This window comes from Homalodisca vitripennis, chromosome 7, assembly GCF_021130785.1.
Source record: "Homalodisca vitripennis isolate AUS2020 chromosome 7, UT_GWSS_2.1, whole genome shotgun sequence".
NCBI classification, from domain to species: Eukaryota; Metazoa; Arthropoda; class Insecta; order Hemiptera; family Cicadellidae; genus Homalodisca; species Homalodisca vitripennis.
The window spans coordinates 71520469-71538943 of NC_060213.1; the positions used below are offsets into that span (position 1 = coordinate 71520469).

Genomic DNA, 18475 nt, shown 5'->3' on the forward strand with positions numbered 1-18475 from the left:
ACCACAAGAAATCTCATTCAAATATACAATTCTGCAAACGTACCCACATCCATTCATTCACCAATTATTCCCACTTCCAGCGACGAATTTTGTCAGTCTTTTTAATTGGTGGTCTCCCAATCATAAGCAAAAAAACTCGTCAACATTATAAAATGTTTTTGACACTAAAAAGCGTTTCAAACAAGTTTTTAACACTTTGAGTGTTGAAATGTTTTTAATTGAATCTGGTAACTTATGGACGAATTGAACACCTGCCTGTGAAGGCAAGCGTTCATAAACCACCGTTCTGTGTCTACCAGTTCGGTAGTTATCTTTGCCTCTAGTCTCATACATATGTATGTCTCGGCCATTCGTCATGGCACATTTAGACATACAAAACAGCGTTGTTTCCAAGATGTAGAGACTGGGCAGCGTCAACAGTTGCAAATTTTTGAAGGCTTCCTTGCACGTCTCTCTAAATTTCAACTTAGCGATAATGCGGATCGCTTGTTTTTGCAGCTTGAACACTCTCAGGAATTGATTGTTTGCACAAGCTCCCCACAACACCAGCCCGTAAGTGAGGTGGGGGTAAATCAAGCCATAATACGCCATCATCAGAACTTGAGTCGGGCAGTATTTGGCTAGAGACCTCAAAACATAAATGCCTGAGGCCAATTTGGAGCAAACGTGGTCGATGTGATCGTTCCAAGTCAACCCTCGATCTAGGTACATTCCCAGGAATTTCGAACAATATACTTCTTCCAGCATAGTGTCAGCCAACATAACAGCTGGCTCATCATGACTATCTACTGGTCGTAAAGCAAAATTTATAAAATTGGATTTTACAGAATTTGTTTTAAGATTGAGGCTGTTAAAATTTTGGACACAGTTGTTAATTTAAAACAAAACTATGCTGTTCCAAAGTCAATTTTGATTTGCTAGTGAAACAGAGAGTCGTGTCATCAGCATACTGCACTAGTCTTCCGTGCAGAAGTGATGAACCTACATCATTGACATAGATCAGGACGAGAATTGGACTGAGAATTGAGCCCTGTGGGACACCATAACTCAGGTGAATTGGTTCAGATAATTTATTTGAGATCTGGACAATTTGAGTCCTATGGCTTAGAAATGATCTGAGCCACTGGAGAGGCACGCCTCGGATGCCATGAGATTCAAGTTTGTCAAGCATTGTAACATGGTCAACACAGTCGAATGCCTTCGATAAGTCCAGGATCACACTCAATGTGTGATCCCGACGTTCTAGTCCCTCTACAACCATGTCGACAAGATTTAAAACTGCGTCTATTATCGACTTGCCCTTCCTGAAGCCAAACTGGTCTTCCGATAGCTGGTTGTGTTTATTCAAAAATTGAAGCATTCGTGTCAAGAAAAGCTTTTCGAATATTTTGCTCATAACTGGCAAAATTGAGACAGGCCGGTAATTTTGTGGGGATTGGGGATCGTCTTTCTTGAAAATAGGGGTTACTTTAGCGGTTTTGAGGAGTGAGGGAAAAACTCCTCGTTCAAAAGAGAAATTTACTAATTGGGTTAATGGTCTCACAATATGCTTTGAACATTTTTTTATGAGCCACGTTGACATTAAATTTAAATCATTTGTTTTTTTTGGCTGGGAGCTGCTGAATTATTTTTCAAGCTCTTCCTCAACGACAGGTGCCAGTGCCAGGGAGGCTACTGGACACTGCCTACGTCTTGTGATTCCTTGTGGGGGTGATGGGCAAGGGCCTTGCTCACAAGCCACAGATCCGAAGAATCTGTTAAACCTATTTGCAAGCTCCACCGCGTCCTCCACAAGTCTATCACCACTTTTTAATTTGATTTGTTTGTTACTTGATTTGTTTTTATTGTTGATGATGTCCCATGCAGTTTTAGAAATATTTTTGGAAGATATAATTGATTTGGAAACATCATATGCCTTTGCAGCTTGGATAACTTTTCTATAAATTCGTTTGTAATTTCGAAAAAAAACCGCTTGAATTCTTCATTTTGGGACGTTTTTTGGATTTCTGAGAAAATCTTTAGTTTTTTCTCTAGAAACCAAAATTCCTTTAGTTATCCATTTGTTGTTTACCCTTTTGGGACAAACTTTTATGGTTTTGAGTGGACAGCACATGTCAAGATGAAAGTTGAGTGTATCACTAAACCTTTTAAAATGCTCATCTACTGAATGAATTGAATCTTGGTGTTTCCAATTTTCTTTAGAAAGGGAAGTGTTGAGAAGAGCGATGTTTCCTGGCCTTAAGTCTCTTATTGTTTTCGTGATTTTTAGCTCCCTCTCGATTTTTACTCCACTAATTATGGCCTCTTGGCCATAGTGGTCCGAGATAGCTGTATTGACCACGGACACTGCGACACTTGATAGATTGGAGATGATGTTGTAAATTGTCGACTGTGTTGAATGTGTCACACGCGTTGGCGTTTTGACTAACAATTCTAGGTCAAATGACCTTAACAAGTCGACAAATCGTTTGGTGGAAGGATGATTAGTGTCCATTGTATTAATGTTGAAGTCACCCATTAGGACATAATCCTGTTGATGGCTAGTCAAATCCATCAGTAGGGCTTCAAAATGTGTAAAAAAATTTTCCTCAGTGCCATTGGGAGACCTATAGATTCCGATGACGGTTAATTTTGATCTGTTTGAATTGGATTTTATCCCAACTGCTTCAAAATCTTTTTCGCTAGTTTTTATGGGTAAAAATGGAGAAAAAGTATAATTTTTTCTAACAAAAATGGCGACTCCTCCTCCTTTGGAAAGTTGTCGGCAATATGAATTAGCCAATGTGAAATTTGGAATTTTGCATAGGTCGATGTTCTTGTCATTAAAACCGTTCTCAGTTAATACAAGTACATCTGTTTTCATTTCTGCACACATCAGTTGAATTTCGTCAAGCTTGTTAGTGGCAGATTGGGCATTTTGGTGAAGCAGTCGGATTTGAATCTGATTGAGAAATTTTGAACTCGTTTGTATTTGTTGGGTAACGTCAGTCAATTTTGTTTTTAGGCGTGGGGCCCCTAAAAAAACAGAATCAAATTTGACCAAAGGCACCGGCGATGAGGTGGCAGGCGGACAGCTGTTGACGGCCTCGGCGAATGTCTTATTGCCAGGACGTGTCATCGCGCCCTCTGGAGATGGCACCAGCGCGAATCTCGAGGAAGCAGGTCCTGGCGTCATAAGTGGAGGAACTGGTCTCGACGTAGTGTACCCAACGATGACCGGCTCCACAGGCTGCACTGCCGTTGGAGATAGTGCCTCCGAGCTCAGTTGTTGGCGATCTTGCACAGGCAGTGAAGACAACGGAGTGGAAGAGGCCGCACAAGAAGAGGCAGCATGAGCAGGCGAGGTTGGGGGTCGGATGGTTGGTGACTGACCGAAACGATCAAGACACCCCAACAGAAGCTCAGCCAGCAGCCGCTTGCCAGGCAGTCGCAAGTGCATACCGTGTTGGGTAAACCAGCGCCTTCCGATCTCGTTGAAATTTAGTACCTCTATTCCTTTATATCGAACAGACAGCTCCTCGATGTAGAAGTTAACGAGGGCAATACGCCGGTTCACGGCGTGGTCCATAGAGAGATCATGTCGATGCGGAACAGTTGACACGATGACGGCCGACGAGCTGAGGCGAGCAGTTAACTGTCGTTCTAGGTGCTCGAAGATGGTACAGGACTCATCGGCGGCGACATAGTTTGTTCCAGTGAACAGGACATAGCAGCTCCCAGGCGGAGGTAGACCATTATCAGTCACCGTCAGAAGCTTGGCCCCCGGCCTGCAGGTGCCGCCCACCCTGGTCGATGGACTCACGCGCTGTCGATTACAGTTACAACCAAAGGTGAGTTATTAATAAATTCTTTCAGGTTTACTAACACGTTATTGTCTCCGAAGTTTATTTTTCGGATCCCTAGGTACTGATCGTACATGATCCTGTATATACCATTAGTAATATCAAAATTCTGCAATTCCTGAGGGTACCTTTCTCCATTAATTTTTACAGACACATTTTTGATGTTGCAGCTGTCAAATCTACTAGGATATTTTGCCTGAGTGTTTGTTCTGTTTGTGTGAAGTGCGATTATAACAAATCTAGGATTGTACACATTTCTGTAAACACTTGTAATATCGAAGCTGAACGATGAACCGAACACCCCTCTTTTGTCGATGCATTGCCATTGTAAGAAGTTGTAGACTAAAGCATCCTTGTCACTCAAATGTTTCAAACCATCAATTATCTGTATTTTGGAAGTGCTGATATAATCGACTATGGGGACTCGTAACACAAACGACTCTATCACAATTTTCCCATCGCCAGGATCCGTTGCTGTGAACCCTGACCCTTTGCAGTGAAACAACGCATCATTATCTTCATTCCTAGTAAATGTGATTTCAAAACCTCCCTTCTACATCGGGTAACGTAGGTGGTCAAAGAACCCTAATCCTAGATGCCCAAGTGTGCCGAGTGCCTCAAACTTCCCACCTCCTGTAAACGATGATGAGAAACCACTACTTGAGAGTGTTTGTTTTTTAGTGTTACTGTAACTAACAATCCCCTTAATAGTGCTGGTGATGCCGGGGAGTTCTACTGTGTCGATCAATGTATTGTGTTTCCTCAGCTCTATTCTTGAAAACAAGAAGGCCGCGAAGTTGTCTACCAGTTTGACGGTAGTGTTAGTTTGATAATCAGATCCATCAGATTTTTGCACATACTTTCCTTGAATGTGGTACATTATGCGTGAATCATAAAATGCGTCTCCATGATCCAGTTTAAATGTTGTATTGTTGTTGAGTGTATTGAAGTTGAGCTCTGAAACTGGCATCAAAGTTCTATACTCACTTCTTGCTATACCGCTCGAAAATTCAATATACAGTTTCTCCATCATTGGTTTTACCACTGATCACTGTTCTAATATATCCTATCTTATATATAGGGTAAAAAATATTTGCTTTCATTGCTTTATATATGTGATGGGTAGATACATCCTGAAGTTCCTAACCCCATACCGAGTTTACGTTTCAACCACGTTTCCTTCTGTTGTTGCTAGGCCGACCATATGCTCATTCAAGTCAGCATCATCTGAGGTAACCCTCTCCCAAGCTTTCTTTTGTAAATTTTGTCGCCTCCCACCTGTCTTCTGTCTGTCACCTGTATCAAGATTCCAGTTCTTGGGCGCATGTAACTCGAATGGTAACTTGTTAATGATGTCGTTCAAAAGCCCTTTACCTTCTATAACATGTTCAGGCAAAACAGACAAACATATGACTAGGTACTTTAGGTGTAGCAATTAGAACTTCCGTTTCATCGTGAAGGAAATCAACTACAGACAGTTTTTCATTATGAAAGTTGTTGTTCCCCGCTTCTTCCTGAGCTTGAATGTAGTGTAACCTGTCAATGAGGTCTTTGAAGTTCTTGATGTACCTATATTCGACCGGATTTTCGTTGTAAACCTTTAATCCTGAACCAACTGTTGCCACTTTTCCATTCACCAACTCATAACAAATAGGTTTTATCATATGTTTCCACTTTAGTCCTTGACTTGATTTGGGACGACTACTTTTGGGATTGTTTCTTTGGAAAAGCGAGTTTGTCCTCACCAACATGTCCTTGTAAGAGTTCCAATCTTCATCGGTGTACATATCCTTCTCTACTATATTGTTTTTCGTCAACAATCTCCAAAGACCCTCAGTAACTTTGTATTTCTTTTGAGAGCTGATTAATATAATATCATCATAATCAAATGTAATCGGTTCGGAACCGATCATCGGCTGCTCTAGATTTTCATCGTACCAAATACCAAACTGTTTGTCGTTGGATTTTGGAAGGTATCGGGCTCCTAGAGAACCAAGTGTTACTACTTTAGAATCCATCAACTGTTTCATCGATTGCTCTTGAGGTTGTACTTCTGGTTCATCATCGTAATCTACATCCTCAAACGTTCGACGATCTGATGCTTGAGGCTGAAATCTTACCAACTGTTTCATACGGTACTGACTACGTATCTTTTGTGTTTCCAATTTTTTATGTTGTTGTTCCCTAATGGCTCTGGTGATTGGTTCGTACTTTTTCTCATTTTCACGAACATCTTCTAACTCTTTGAAATGGGCCTGAGCAAACTTACTTTGTAATTTCCGGTTTAACTCATCCAACTGTCTAGCTTTAGAAACAGTGAGCGGTCGATCATTTGTTATTGATATATTACGATTGGCAGACGTCTCATTAGCATTTGAAGATATAGTATTTTTATTTGAGAAGGTTTTTAATTCATTCTGTTCAGCACGTTTGAACTTTGCAGCCAAGACACTCTGATTTTTTTCAAGTCGCCTTGCTTCTTTTGCATCTAAATTTTTTCGCCATGTTGTATACTTATAGTAATAGATTCAGAGTTATTCTTTAAAAATTTCAAATAACGTTTACACTGGAACGTAAAATTACGTTTATACTGGAATGTCAAATCACGTTTATACTGGAACATCAAATTACGTTTATACTGGAACGTCAACTTACGTTTATACTGGAACGTCAAATTACGTTTATACTGGAACGTCAAATTACGTTTATACTGGAGCGTCAAATTACGTTTATATTGGAACGTCAAATCACGTTTATACTGGAAAGTCAAATCACGTTTATACTGGAACGCAAAATTACGTTTATACTGGAACGTCAAATTACGTTTGGAGAACGTCAAATCACGTTTGCTATAACGTTTTACAACGAAGTATTATTCAACACATAGTTTCCTTTTTAAATTGCACATATATTTCCTTTTTTGTGGTTTAGCAGTTGTATTAAGAGATATGAATCCATGAGGTGTTTTCCAGCACTCAAAGCAGAGAGCTTCAAATTGGTTTAAAGTCATGTCAGAACCTACAAAGTCCTGGAACACTCTCTTTGCATAGTACTTGTTCATTGTAAACAGACACAACAAATTAACATTGTTTCGTATGACCTGCATATCTACCCGACCATATCTCTGACTCAGGTAGACACAAGAAATCCCTTTATGACGTCCTCTAATGAAATAGTCTTTGATTTTGGTTTGCTCTTCTAGGAGGCAGTCATCGAATACCACAAGTGAGTTTGGTTTGCAGTCCTCGAGAGAAATGAGATCTTGACAGGATGAATAGAAAAACGCTATGTGTCTTCCCAAGGTTTTTTTCTAATCTACTGTATTGTTCACGCAGATCTACATATGCAGGTTGTTCTATTGAACGACTAAACACCTATAGATTCTTGAACGGAAATCCATCTTTGTTGTAAATGAAATTCAATAACAAGTTCGTTTTACCACTCCCAGACGGTCCTACAATAAGACACTGTAACGGTCTAGGTAAAAAATTGGTCTTCGAATTTATCTTTGCGATACACTTGAATTTCCATAGTATTTTCTCTTACATACATTTACAATTTAACAGTTTTCGCATATTCTATGATGACCTCAGACTTGGGTTCGGATATTGTCTTCGAGTACGAAACGCTTGTCGTCCTTTGATGAAAGTACCACTTTATGGAGTTCTACGCTGTAGAGATTGTGTGCTTGACTCAGAATTGTATTCATCGTTTTGTAGTGCTCGATGTTACTAAACAAACAGATCGACCATAAAGTTCATCTTTCATTTTACCCAGAACTTTTTTGTTTACGTGGGGAAGCCCATATTGGTTGGGGTTGGGGTAGTCACTTGTATCAAATAATCCAATTAAATGTTTCATGTCTTCATAGAAGTTTTTCGTTTTGATGTCATATATCAGGGAATCAGTATCGGTGTACACCATTTTTATGTTAGATCCATACTACTCTTTCATTGTAGTGGAAATCATACATCAGTGTCTTTGATATGTCTAGAATACTCATACCTACGTGAATAGGTTTATTTAACAAAAGTTTTTTCTTACTAAAATGTACAGCAACTAGGTTTTCTGTAAAGATAGTTCGACTCTTAAAGTTCGGTTTGCTAACCCATCTTTCCACTAATTTGGATTTAGTACCCAAACGAATGTCCACACGATTTCTCATATTTTCCATAGTTTTTCCAAACACTGAGTTGTTCATTAGTTTGAAAAAGTCTTTCTCAAAATCATTTTTCGCCTTTGTACGCTCCATGGTATTCAGATTAATGTACGGTTGCAACCAATTGCTTTGACTGAAACTAAGAACTCTATGAACATGTTTTAGTTTCATACCCAGACTAAAGCTTTAAATTTTTGTAGTGTATGACATACTTTTCTTTGCTGTAGACAGTTGTCAGAAGCTTTGCCATTTTCAATCCTGGTGGGACTCTACGTTCTGGAGCGATCAGAGTGTACGTAGTGTAGTTCTTCGGGATATTCCAAATCAACTTCTAATATGTAGCCTGTGGGTGAATCGTCACTAACTTTCATTACATCGATGTCTGTACTGCTCCACTGAAAGTTTGCATACGGTAGTTTTACAGACATTGCCCACCCATACAGGTTGTTTGCATCCAAGCACATGAGGTAATTGTTTGGTTTCGATTTGTCGTAGCCTTTCATGTAGGGATTTTTTGCCTTCGCATATCGATGAGAACACTGTGAAATACCACCACGAATACCCTTTTCAACCATGAGTGCCATATTGATGTCAGTCAATAGGGACAGTTCGACTTTTGTAATTTTTAGCACTGCGTTCCAAGCCAACCCAGGTGCTGTGAAATACCATGCAGGATCTAATTTGTATGTAATGAGACATACATCCCTGAAGTTTTCCATAACATCTGCAAGCAGCAAGACATCGGTTTCGTTATATAGCATTGTATATTCTTTCATGTTCTGAATGTTAAAGGCGGTCCATATATCGCACGCATGTTTGTAATCTTCATTTGTTATGTGTTGTTTATTCAGTCTATTGTAAAATTCTTCTTGACTAGGTAGTGATGTTTCACGATACTTTTCTATACTGTCAATGTAGTCGTAAGTGTACACTCCTTTTTGTAGCAATAAATTGAGGTCCTTACCATTGTAATATGTTGAGATGTGTTTGAATTGAGATCTAGTCAGATTCTTTGCCAACCTATCGAGACTTTGTGACATGAACTTGAATGAATCGATGAATAGTAGTTCAATTCCACCTTACAAACTGACCGTAAAGGAAATGTACTGCTCCTCGTTGTTGGGTATCAATGATATGCGATTTTTGAACTTACAGAGTTTCTAAAGAGTTTCTAGAGACAAGAAGGTCAAAAATACCCTAAGGAACTTTCAGCTCTGAGAGGGGGGTAACTTCTCGAAGTGTGAATTTATCTGAGACCATGAGTTCCCTAAGGCCGCATGTCCTTAAAGACTGAAAGTTATCATACATCGAAATATTCCAGACTGCGGAGAACTTTAGAGGCCATAAAAACTAAGACGTAATAAGATAATGTTAATGTCTTACTTACACCATTTACCTCATTGAATTCTCATAAAAGGACTTTTTTCGAATAGTGCAGAGTTATTGGTTGGTACAAAAAAATATCTAAGGTAATTGTATCCTCTCCATCGTAGTAAAACCCTAGACCGGAAAATGGACCGCTTTCATTTTGTCTAAATAAAATTGTGAATACGTTTAAATACAATTCAAAAAATTTTATAAAACCAACCTTAATGAACAAAGCTGTGAACTTTTTCAAATGTAGTACTTCCAACTGGCATACTTGACATTGTGATATGGCATTTTAACAGTGCATTAAGGGAAAACGGTGAAATGAATAATATCTTGCTTCAACGATCCATTTATCACAAAAAACTGTCTAAAAAATAATAAAACTTTTTATAATTTTGCATGAACCCAATCAGGGTTGTCCCGTATGTCGGATTTATTACGCTATATATCTTAGTTTTGGATGAAATTGACATGACATGGAGCCTGTATTGGGTCAGGAGGTAATATGATGTTGCTCGTAATGGCAATAAACATAATTAATGCTAATTAGTCCCTCCCCCTTTCCTTCAAATGGTAAATAAATTGTTTTTTGTTATATATTATTTTTATTATATTATATTATAACGTACTGGCATTTTGTAATTTCACAATACAATTTAGAAAATTTACTCACTCAAATTAGAAGTCATTTCATTAACCATTCTTGTTTCTGGAGTGTTTAGTATGCAATTTAGAATGATTTGTAATCATTATTATACATTTCCTATTATTCAGCAGGAAAAATCGCATAAAGTCACAGATAACTGTTTTTATATGCTTAATAAAACCTACATGATATTATGAAGCATTATATATACACTACAGGTGGTCGCAGGAGCCAACGTTTATTGATGTGTGAGTTTTAAAATGTCAGTTTTTATGAACTGTAACGGAAATTTATCTATACCTTAGGCCCACAAACCAAAAGGATTTATTCGTATACCAACACTACTATACTGTATATTTAACACAAAAAAGTTGTCAAGATTATATTAACAACTATTGAAATTTAACGGAAACTAACTTAATCTTTTATAACTTAAAGATATGCTTCATATAACAACGTAAACACGAGTTAAGGCAAAACAAATAGCCAATAATAATTTTAGCAACAATCAGGCATGAAAACATTAACATCAAACTATAAGTAAATATAGAAAACTATTTAAATTAGTTATTATATTAATTCTGATACTACTAAATAATTCAATATTATTTAAGCACATCACAAAATATCTTAAGCAAGTATTTTACGACATTGCAACAGAAAATTATATGATAGCTACTACTAAAGTATAATATGTAATAGAATATTCTCAATTTTATTTGTTCTAAATCTCTTCACATAACAAACAGTATTTGTGTAACAAAAGGTCAGATTAATTCTGTATTAAATTATTTGTCATTGAACAAAAGGTAACAATCGGTAAATTGAAAATGAAACTTCATAGAAAATGTACACTATGTATGAGGTGGAGAACTCTTGGAAAAGTAATTCAACTGAGGAAACCTCCGAGGGCACTTAGTTCCTTGTGCGGAGCAGACATGGCCAGTTCGTTACCTCGCCCTAGCAGATTTATCTGTCCCCATTTTCTACAGTTGCTTCTGAAGATTGCGAAATATATCTTACATATACTTACAAAATATTGAAATGTATTGTTAAATATTTATATATTTCAACATATTTAAAATAATTCCTAACTCAAATAAATATAAAAAAATATTCTTATTAGAATACCTAAAATTTGTTCTATTTTTAGTAACATTTTAATCGTATTATAAACACCAAATTATCCTTTGGAATAAATTGATTTTCGCTTTTTAACCTAGCTACTAATGATATGTTTCAGAGAGAAATTTCACAAAAAATCATAGATAAATATGTTACTGAAAATTATTGTAATTATTGAGGGATTTGTGTAACATGTGGAACTAAAGTTATTATACAAGTTAGTTTCTTATACGACCAAAAATATACAAATAGTTATATAATTCTGATCAGCAATATATTTTAAATTTGCATGCAGTCTCAGCGAGGCCTGTTACGCGACACGTGGACGTATGGTGTACTTATATATTGTGTAAAATCGCAATGATCAAACACAAAACATATTACACTTATATATTCTGTGGTACTTTTACTTTTGGTTTCGAAATATATATTTTTATATGTTCATACTTAAATAAACAATACATCTAAAAAATGTTACACTCAAGTCAGTGGAGATGAATGATTGTAGTAGAATAATTCAACGTTTTCTGTATTAAAACGTTGAATTATTCAGATGCTTGTCCACGGACAAATATTGGCAAGGTAACAAGCTTGTTCTGTACCATGTCTGATCCGGATGGATGATTATGGATACAAATTCATCAATTGGTTTCGAATTCATTTGTTTTGTTTGTAAGTCTTTATCAATAACTCTGTATTAAAGGTGTTGTGAGTTTTAGCTTTTATTCTGAAATTTATGTACATAGTGTTAAATAATATTTAAGGATTTATCTTTTATAATTTAGTTATTAACTTGGCGTATACAATTTTTAAATACGATGTACAGAGTTTTCCTTATGTAGGCAGCCAAACTTCAGGAGGTTATTCCCAAAGTCAAAATAACAAAACAATGTTAGTGAACATAAAGTATGGTCTTTCACACTTCGTTTTCTGTCTGTTTGTCTGTATGTGATTTTTACAAAGATTTTTATGTGTAAGAGGTAACTTAAGATAAAATTATGAAACTATATGAATATTGGTCAAAACAGCTTACATATAAAAAAATATTCAATAATTTTTCAAAATTCCTTTTTAAAATATTGGTTATTTGGTAAAAATTGTTATATTTCAGTGAATAGTCGTCGGATCTAAAAAAATCCTTATACCACTTAGAACTAAACTATCCAATATTATGTTTATCAAAAAATTTACACATTTATTTTAATATTTAGTTTTAAAAGTTTAAAATGACCTCAGTTTACAAGTTTAAAGATAAATAATAAACATATATAAGATTCTAGTGAAAATCTATAAGACACAAATATTTTGAAAAAATTTGGTCTTACAAATTATATAATACAGTTTTTTAAGCCTAGACAACGATCACTGAGATATTCAAATCTTTTAAATGATGAATCCATGTTTAGTTTCTAGCTATTAGCAATTAATTATTACAAAATAAATACGAGTAACTTTTTTCATATCACCCTTTTGTATTTCCCACTAAAGAAGCCATACTATTAAAAAGTTAGAATAACATTACGAATTAGAAAGCTGTACCAAGTTATGCGTTTTTTATATTTTATTTTATATAAGTAAAATGTATACAAAATAAATGTATATAAGTAAATGTGTACGTGTATGCTAATTAATGTATCACACATATACACATTTCTTTTCAAGTTATTTTTACAATAGTAAATTTCTTTTACTGATGAACAGAAACTTTGTGTGTATTTAATCCTTAAATAAATCAACTAAAATAAATTGTACTGAGTAAATTATGAAAAACTCTCGTAGAAAAATATATTATAGTAAGTAAAGAAATCATCAAACTTTTTTAATAATAACATTTAATATTTCTTGAACGAGCAAATTCAATATTCATGACAAATTGGATTGTCAAAACCAAGAACTTATTGGTTATGCATTATTCAAGAACTTAACTGTCTTTGCAAGAAAACCCCTGTAATATTTCCTCCCCCGCTTCACCATTCTCGCTGTATAGACAAGAAACACCATTAATCTTCAGCACTGACGGCGGTGCTCCTTCAACTATCGGTTACTACTCTACCAAACTTGCATCTGTTTTTTCATTCAGAAAGTTTTTTTTTTATTTTGTGTAAAGTATTATATGGGCCAATTTGTTCCCTTTAGTAGCGAAATGGCGAGTGATGGACGCGTACTTTGCTAGTGACCACGAGTTTATTGCTTTCGATCTTTTTGATAATCGGTTGCCGCGGCGAACGAATAACCGAAACACTCTTGGCTGGAATCTGGGTAAGCTGGGCAGGGGAAAACTCGTCGAGCAGCTAGATCGTGGTATCGAGGCTGGTGTTCCGGTGTTTCCCTAGTACACGGCAACAGCTGAGGTTGAGGCTTATATTGACCCTTCCATGAAGCTGATAGAACACGCTTGCGATTCGTCAATGACTCGGAAACGACCCCACCGGGGCCGTCGCCAAGCCCCCCCACACAAAAAATATTTATTTTTCGGACGTGGTGGACGGACGAAATCGGCGAGCTCAGGAGAACTGCACTAATGTGCATAAGTAGAGCGCAGCGAGCTAGAAACCGGCCTGAAGCTATAACTAGGTCGTCAGAGCATAAGACTGCTAAGAAAGCTCTGAGTGCAGCAATCCATCTGAGCAAGGCGTGATGCTGGCGTGAGATCTGCAAGGAGGTGGACTCGGACCCTTGGAGAAGAGGATACAGACTTGTGAGAAAAATATCTCTTTCTGCTGAATAATTATTTTTAATGCATCTTTGGTAGCGGGTGTGCTCCCGTCGCGCTGGAAGGTTGCTAGATTGGCGCTGATCAGCAAAGGCAAAGATGACCCGAACTCCCCGTCGGCATACAGGCCACTTTGTATGTTTGACACCACGAGGAAGCTCTATGAAAGGTTGCTGAAACCCAGATTGCTGTCGTCCATCGAAGCCGCCACAGATCTCTCTCCCCAGCAGCACGGCTTTCGAAAGGGACACTCAACTCTGAACGCCATTGCAGTGGTGGTCATTGCCGTCCAGCAAGCCAAAACAGCTGGTCACCAGGTTTGGCCGATTTTGGTGTTGGTCACCCTTGACGTAAAGAACGCGTTTAACTCTACTCGGTAGGAGGACATGCTAGAGGCGTTACAGCGGGATTTCTGCGTGCCCGACTATCTCCTGGTCGTTGTGCAGGACTACCGAAAGAACCATCGGGTGTTATATGAAACCAAATACGGAAGGAAAACGAAAGAGGTCACTGCCGGTGCGGCTCAAGGGTCTATTCTCAGCCAAGACCTATGGAATGTTTCATACGATGGTTTGCTTCGCCTCGAGATGCCCCACGACGTCTTCCTTGTGGGTTATGCCGATGAGGTGGCTGGAGTCATCACGGCGTGGAATCCGGCGTTGGCACAGTTACGCCTTAATCAGGCAATGATTTGGGTCAATGCTTGGATGACGAGCCACGGACTAGAGCTGGCGGTCGCTAAGGCCGAAATCGTTATGCTCACTCGACGAAATATCCCCACTTTTATCTCTATGAATGTGGGGGTTTTCGAGGTTCCGAAAAGGACTGCGGTGAGGTACCTGGGTGTGTTACTCTACTACCGTCTTCGATATTGGGAGGACATTCAGGCGGTGTGCGACAAAGCCTCTAAGGTGGTTATGTTTCTCGGCAGGCTGATTGCTAACGTAGGAAGCCCTAGGTCAAGTAAGAGACGCCTCCTCATGTCTACTGTAAACTCCACACTTCTGTATGAAGCAGAGGTTTAGGCGAGTGTCATGAGGATAAGGAGATACAGTCAAAGAGCAGCACTTAGGGTCGCCTGCGCCTACCGCACCGTTTCCGGTTCGGCCGTGGTGGTCGTGGCTGTGGTGATTCCTATTAATCTGGTGGCCATCGAGAGACAGACTGTCTTTCGGGAGGCTGCCGAGCGGGGTAGAGAGGATGCCTTGGCTGCTGTCAGGGTGGAGACTCTGCAGATTTGGCAGCGGAGGTGGACGGAAGGATCGGACCTTCCGTGTCATTCGAGAGCTACAACTATGGATAGATCGTCGCCACGGGGAGATAGATTTCTACCTGTGTGTGAGTTACTGACGGGACACGGTTACTTTAGGAAGTACCTCTACAGGATGGGAAAAAGTTAGGTTGCCTCGGTGTGCTTACTGCCCGGAGGAAGATGATAATGTTCATCACACATTCTTCTCTTGCAGGCGCTTCATCGAGGGCAGGCGAACGCTCGCCACCACAGTTGGCGATGTTTCGGCAGACACCATTGTGGAGCTGATGCTGCAGAGTGATGACGCATGGAATGCAGCCACCACTCATGTATATGCGATCCTTCATCAGAAGCATGAAGACGGATGCCTGACTGACCCCTAACTTCCGAAACAAGTAGTTTTGTCCTGGATGGGACATAAGACACACGGACCAGGCAAGATGTCAACCGAAAGGGTTCCGGCCTTGGTCCTCCGTGGCCCGTAGGGGGTTTAGTGGGTAGTCCACAAGGGAGTCCCACACTCCGTGCGCAAATGCATTCCCCCCACGTAAAAAAAATAAATCCACTTTTAATAAAATAATACCTTTTTGATAATTTTAACTAATCTATTGTATCTACAACATATTTAAACAACTAATTTATTACAGGTGATAATTTAAACACATTACGCGATGTACTTAATTGACAAACAATTGAGATGCACGATAAGATAAAATATACTACTAAGCACATAAATTTCAAATACTAATATGGTTTTTATACACACACCAAACATTGAAAACAATAGTAAAGTTACGGTTTTAGTTACATTGAAATGTTATATACTAGTCTAAGTCTTTCAACTCTTTGAAATAAAATTATGAAAATAATATTGTTGCTTAGGCAAATAGCTATTGATAAAAAGGAAAAAAAACAGTCTGAAAAAGTTGCGAATTCTATATTATTAGTACAGGATATCGTTTATTTATCTATAATATAAGTTATTGTATCTTAGTAACGAAAATATTTAATTAGGAAATAAGACATGCGGATGGATAAGAAATAAGGCATGATAGTCGAGAGTCCAGAGAACAGGTTTGGTAACAGGATTACATAGGGTTATTGAGATAGGATCCGGAGTTATCCAGTTGAGTCCGCTCAGTTTGTCATTTCACGAACAGCTTTCCCTATCTCACAACAACAGCTGGCGCCAAGTATAGTTCGCCGATAATCTGGGAATAAATGATCAGAAAAATATTTGGTGTTAGTTTAACAGTATAATGTAAAGTTATATCTTAAGAATTTATACCTCAAATATTTTATGAGAACGACATTATATTCGAGTGCTTCCAGCATTCATGTTTTAGACTTCTAGCCTACTAATCTTCACTTTTTCTGACTGCATCTGCAATGCTCGGCCAAGATGGTGACGCCCGCGCTTGTGAGACGACATCTCGTGAAGGGAAGTAAATTTTAAAGTTTTAATAGTTATTAAGTTCGTATGCAAAATTCCCGTAGAACATTAGAACCATTAGGCTCAGGCTCACCCCATGATATAATTTATTTCATTATCACTCTATTTGGCAGCAACATGGCAATATGTTATTTTATTTTAACATCTAGAAATGGTGCTTTTATGATTATTTGCCACAGTTAAATATATAAATAAACGTTGCAAATCGTAAATTCTATTCATTACTATAACCTCAGCGGTATTCAACCCCATGTGTTTCGTCCATTCGGTACACATTGTAATTTAGAATGTTTGACCATATATTAGCCTACACATGATAAAGGAAACCTATATTTTACCACAATGACAAAATAATTCGTTTTACTCTATGTAGTCAGTAATTATTAGTATACTCGTCGCTTTCAGTACTAATAGTGTTAGGTTATTTTTGGATGAACAGGGTCACCTTACCATTATACGATGATAAGAAAGAAAATTATTAGTATTATCACCAAAAAAAGAACAAAAACTCAGAATGTTGTTACTGAACAAACTCAATTGCTGTATTCAATGATGTCATAAATGTTTTTCTGTTCTAAGTAAATAGTTTTTATTACGGCCTGATGATTCTCTTCTATAAAAAAACGAATTCCTTCTTATTACTAATATTTAAAAAGTTAAATGTCTAGGTTGAAGACTCGATTTAATTTACCTATCATGCAAGAAACCCTTAGTGCAGGTTACTAATCTTCCCGTCGATATTTAATTTTTAATGTACGAAAGGAACCTGATATTGCTTGTAGTGTTCAAACTGTTTGAGTACGTTTGCAAACTAGAACAAGTAGTGAAAGGTTTGTGGAAACCATATCCAATATATTTGTCAATATTATTACTTCCATATCGTATTGAGCTCCTGATCTTTTAAACGCATACATTCCTCTCTTACATAAGTATCAAACAGTTTACGATATAAAGAGTAAAAAGATTAAATCAAATTAAATCAACTAATTATAATAATCAATTTATATCTTGTAAAAACCAAAATAAACATAACATAATATTTATCTTTGACTAATTATCCAATGAGAATTAGTATATTACCTCTTTCGTTGAATATCTTTCACTTATACACGCGCACACGTATTCAGTTAGTTAATTTAAATATTTTCTATTTCATATTGATTCTAAAACTAAATTGATCAAATTACTTATCTGAACTCACTTATTTAATAAGGAATTTAAATACAAAACTTGGAATGTACAATTTTAACATTATATTTAATTTAAAAATGGGATTAAATATGTGTACCGTTCTGTACGGAAAGCCTCAGTCAAATTCAGAACGTTGTACACCTCTAGACAGTTGCTTTTCTATCTGGCACATTTCTTATAAACTACAACAAAATACACTCATTTCAAACGGTAAAAGGGGTAAAGTGCTAGTAATTTCTTAGTTTTAAAGGTGTTTCAAATGTGCTAATTCGTCTCCAATCAACGAATTAACTAGTGGACAAATTTCAATTTACGTTTTATTATTACTTTGCTTTAACAATATTCATCATCATATTATTACCAAATATACAGTTGGAGTGGTTATTAGCTGCATGTGGTTCATACTGGATTCTTACACTTATATGTTATAACAATTAACGGGTCTTAATTGTGACGTGTATTTATTAGCGGCTAAAATTTACTGTGCATGAAATAGATTGTTTATAGTTGGAAAAATAAATTATTTAATAATAAGTAGTACATTAAGCATTCTTAGCCGCAAACTAAAGAAACTGACAGGATGTAAAAAGCAGGTACAAGTTTGGTGGAGTAGTAACCGATAGTTGAAGGAGTACTGCCGTCAGTGCTGAAGATTAATGATGTTCCTTGTCTATAGAACAAGAATAGTGAAGCAGTAGAGGAAATATTACAGGGGTATTCTTG

General features: G+C 37.2%; 1 protein-coding gene across 1 annotated transcript in view; it reads right to left on the minus strand.

The window, feature by feature from the left end:
- The window catches only part of LOC124366775 (membrane-bound alkaline phosphatase-like), a 34912-nt gene extending 24905 nt beyond the window's left edge, over positions 1–10007 (minus strand). The window contains exons 1-2 of the mRNA XM_046823376.1: positions 10002–10007; positions 3073–3805 (exon numbers count right to left, since the gene is read on the minus strand). Of these exons, the coding sequence (XP_046679332.1) occupies positions 3073–3805; positions 10002–10007 (739 nt within the window). The remainder of the gene's footprint in view (positions 1–3072; positions 3806–10001) is intronic.
- Positions 10008–18475: the final 8468 nt, after the last annotated feature.